Source organism: Vombatus ursinus, unplaced genomic scaffold, assembly GCF_900497805.2.
Source record: "Vombatus ursinus unplaced genomic scaffold, bare-nosed wombat genome assembly UNPS02015255.1, whole genome shotgun sequence".
NCBI classification, from domain to species: domain Eukaryota; kingdom Metazoa; phylum Chordata; class Mammalia; order Diprotodontia; family Vombatidae; genus Vombatus; species Vombatus ursinus.
Window position 1 is genome coordinate 17263980 of NW_020955033.1, and position 4483 is coordinate 17268462.

The following is a 4483-nucleotide window of genomic DNA, read 5'->3' on the forward strand; positions in this document are numbered from 1 at the left end:
TGGCAACATATCCCACACATTCAGCACTTAATCACATCCATACTTGAAATGTTCCTAAATTCGTGTGAATGGTTAACCAAATACATAGTAAGCTAGGGTAGTGTAGATTCCATATCTTAAACTTTTTGACCTCCCTTTAGGGCCCAACACCATGCACTTACTTGAATGATTGAAAATGTAAGGCAAGGAATTAAAAGCAGTTCAATGTCTTTGTTGTCCGCTATATTTATAAACTCTGCACAATATGACAGTATCTGAAAACAACTTTCAAAATGAAACTGTTGAGCCTTTTTACTGGAAATAATTATTCCAATGTATGAGCAGATATGGTAACAATTGGAGGCAACATTTTCACAAGATGGACATTACCAAATTTCATCTTCAGAGTACATAAACTCAGGGCTGTACCCTGAGATGTAGAGGCAATTGCTTATATTGCTGCCTGATGTGGAAAGAGATCCTTCTGTGCCTCTTTTGTTCCTGCTTGAACCAAAGACATTGTTGTCTGTGGGCAAGAATAAACCTGCATGAGAATCATGTTACTGACTGTCTAGTGAGCCATGTGGAAAGCACGAGGCTTTAAATTGAGTATTTGCAAGTGATATGGGGAATTAATGTCTGGATTTAATCATCATGTTTGACATCCTTGCCACTACAACTGATCATCCCTTCTTTTTGAATTATCACATACTTTGGTCACTGCTATAGGTTCATAATTGTTGAACGTTTCCTTTTAAAGTTGTATTCCAGTGTTTAGTATTGATATTTTATGATCTGAAAAAAAAACTATCTGATCATTAATACCAATTCCTAGAGTACATTTCAGGCCCCCCCCCCTTTTTTTGGTCTTTAATTAGAATTTGCTCTAGTTGCTCACAAGTATTAATATTTAGGGAAATTAAAGATTTCTGAATAATACTCATAGTTATTTCTGTTACATAGACTCTGTTGATTGAAGGGAAATAGTACTTTAAAACATGTCTAGGCCCTTGGTGGAGCTCTCAATGCTCGGCATCCCTGCCTGCAGTAATCATGGTGAATTTGATTCAGGTCATGCGTGACCACTGGGTTCATATTCTGGTACCAATGGGATTTTTCATTGGCTATTATCTAGACATGAAGAGTGATGAAAAGCTAACTGCTTTCTGGAATAAGAGCATGTTATTTAAAAGGGAACTGAAACCTAATGAAGAAGTTACCTGGAAATGAAGGCTTTGGCTAAATTGAGAAATTTTCATGTTAAATAAAATATTTTATGAAAGAAAAAAAAACATGTCTAAGTAACATCATTTTATCAATATATTCTATTCAGATTCCTAGTAAAGAAACTGAAAAATGGAATGGCTCACATGTGGTATATCTAACGTTGAATTCTACCAAGAACCATGAGATCAAAATATTAAATCCAAGTTCAAATGTCTGTTTACTAGGATAGCATATCTATTGTGGGTTCCTAGAATTCTACAAACTTAAATAGTAATTTTCCTCTAGCCTTAACCTCCCTCCTGAGGTCCAGTTCTCCATTGTCAATTGCCAATTAAACAGAAGGCATCACAAAATCGCCAGCATCAGAATATAACACATTATCTCTACACACCCTAACCCATACTTCTTCTGAACTTCCATACTTTTGTCAAGGCACTACCATATTTTCAGACTTTAAGATTCACAAAAAAAATGCCTTCATACTTGACTCCTTCCTCTCTCACATTCTATCAATCAAAATAGTTTCCAGATCTTCTACATACGTCACCTCCCAGTTACACAGCCTAGTTCAGGCTCTTTTCTGGACTACTGCAATAACCTTCTGATTGATCTCCCTGCTTCAAGTGTCTCCCCATTCTAATCCACCTTGGATATAGCTGTAAAGTTAGCTTCCTAAAGTGTAGGCCTGACCATGACATTCCCCAAGTCAATAACTGTAGTGATTCTATGGAAGTCCTAGTGTTTAATATAAATTCATATAGTTATATACAATGCTCTTCACAGCCCTTCCTATCTCACCAATCTTCTTGAGCACTTCTACTTTCTAAGGGTTTATGAGGTGTTCAGGGAGGGTTAGCGCGTCCGGTGTGAGGGCTTGCTGAGCCCTTTTCAGAGCTGCTCATACGCCTTTGGTGTCCACCTGCCATCCAACTCTTACCTGTTGCTCCAAGAAGATGTAGCATGTGTAGCAGCCACATTCCAGTAAAATCCTCTTGGCAGACAGGCTAAACCAGGTTAAGGATAACTGACAGGCTGAAAATCTGTTGGTAAGTTAGGGGGATGTCTACCCAAGCATGTGAAGACATTCATGGGCAAATCAAGATATCACCCTATAACATCATTCGTTCTCTTCAGAAATGAAAGAGGAACAAAAACAAGAACTTTCTACACACTCTACATCTAGCCTTACCGGCCAATTTGCAGTTTCTTGTATGAACATTCATAGTCCATCTCTGCCTGTGTACTGGCCATCTCCTAGACAAATAGGCTGTCCAGAATGTTCCCCATCCATGCCTCCACCTATTAGCATCACTGATTTTATTCAAAACTCAGTTCAAGTATCATCTTCTGCAGAAGGCTACTCCTAGGCCTTCCAAAAGTTGGTACATTTCCCCTGAAGTTACTTTCAATTTACTTTGTATCTTTTATGTACCTACTTATGAGCATGAATAAATGAAAGTATGAATTAAAAAATGAAAGAACTTTCTATGCTCAATCACTTTGATAACCTCTGGAAATACAAATACAAAATTAAAACAGTCTCTGCCCTGGAGTAGCTTACATTATAGAGGGTGAGATAGCATGTACATGACACTGGTGACGAGGGAAGGGAATTATGATTTGGGAAGTCCAAAGATGGTGAGTGGAATAATGGGATAGTCATGTAACCTGCCCGTTCCAGATAAAATGATTGTGTTGATTTAATTATAATTGTCAGAGAAAGAGCTAGAAAGTGTGCTTGTTTGTTTGTTTGTTTGTTTGTTTGTTTGTTTGTTTGTTTTGGGGTGACTATTAAGAGAAAGGAGAGACAGAGAGTATGTCTGTATTGGTAGGATGGAAAATGACCTGAGTGAAGATGAGATAGTGTTAAGTGACTTAGCTCTTCCCAATCCTGGTCTTCGTGAAGAGGTTTACCTACAATTCTCAGAAAAACCTTAAAACTTTTAGAATCACTTATCTCTCTTTGACATCTTTCCTCCCCAGCCCCTAAAAAGAAGCTGGCTTCAGTTTGTTTACCAGTCCCAGGAAACCCTTAAAGTTTTAGAAACTGCCTTATTTCCTTTTAAAAGCCCTTTGAAAGCAAATTTCCCCTTCCTGCTCCCTTCATTATCTATTCTCATTGTCTGTTCAAATCACTCAGACATTCCAAATGGAAATTCTCACCTGGACCCTTTTCCAAACAGTCCACCTCCTCCATCAACTGGCTTTCCCATTGTTTTGCCTTCCTGGCCATTCCCACCCTTAATCCTAGCTAGGTACCAGTATTCCTAGCTTGCTGGCCACCCCCATCCAGATCTTCCTAGACCCCTCCTCCCCTCACTCCAAACTTCATGGCCCCTCCCCCAGTCTGTACTTAAGACTCACCTTTCCCCCGTTCTGATGCTGAGCTGTTCTCAAGCCTAGAAGCTGAGATCCCTCATGCCCGCCTATCTTCACGGGTGTCACGTGGCCTATCCACCCCAGCCCCCACTCAGATGCTGAGCTTTCCAGACTACCTCATGCCGTACCTGACCACCTTAAACCCCATTTAGATCACTGATGTTTGGGTTCCTTTGCAGTCTGGCCTATATGCTATATTTTTAATAAACTTTTTCTCTGGCTGGAAGATCTGAGTCGAATTCGTTCAGGCAGATCCGTGCCATGATTTGGGCTTTTTCCCACAATTTTGGGGTGCCTCTGGGCATCTAGGAGCACCCCAAACCCCCCACTTCATCTGGAAGTCAGCTTGGGAGAGTGGAGCAGCTATAGCAGAGGCATGGTAGACTGTTATCTTACATATAAGCCTTTACAATGCAAATTCTTTGAGAATTGTTGCTGTTTTTGCTTTTTCTTTCCCCCCTGGGTTTTTTCTTTCTTTGTTTCTTTGGCTTTGTTTTTATATCTTTACTGCCTAGCCCAGTGTCTGGCATATAGTAAGTCCTTAATAAATACTTGTTGATGGATTGAGTGAGTGATTGATAGGTATATAGGATGGCAGTTTTGTTTTGGTCCTAAGAACTGTTTATTGATATTATTTATGTTCTTGTGAAAGCTTGTGTACCTACTTCTAAGGTATGGTAAGGTACTGTGTGAGATATTATTCTACTTCAAATACTCCCATTTGATGAGATTGGATATTGGTCTATTAGGCTTCAATTTGGTAACCTAATTTAAAAAATTCAATGCCTCTCCTCCTCCTTCTCTTCCTCCTCCATAGTCGTCGTCATCATCATCATCATCATCATGATCTTCTTCTTCTTCTTCTTCTTCTTCTTCTTCTTCTTCTTCTTCTTCTTCT

The 4483-nt window shown here is 39.4% G+C and overlaps 1 protein-coding gene across 1 annotated transcript; it reads left to right on the forward strand.

Annotated features, from left to right (window-relative positions):
• The first annotated feature begins 1032 nt into the window (after positions 1-1032).
• Positions 1033-1209, forward strand: LOC114031777 (NADH dehydrogenase [ubiquinone] 1 beta subcomplex subunit 1-like). The gene has a single exon (XM_027846887.1). It carries the CDS (start codon positions 1033-1035, stop codon positions 1207-1209), a length of 177 nt encoding a protein of 58 aa, XP_027702688.1.
• The last annotated feature ends 3274 nt before the right edge of the window (positions 1210-4483 follow it).

Excerpts from the sequence above, each read along its gene's own strand:
- LOC114031777 (XM_027846887.1), top strand. The coding sequence starts at position 1,033 with ATGGTGAATTTGATTCAGGTCATGCGTGACCACTGGGTTCATATTCTG.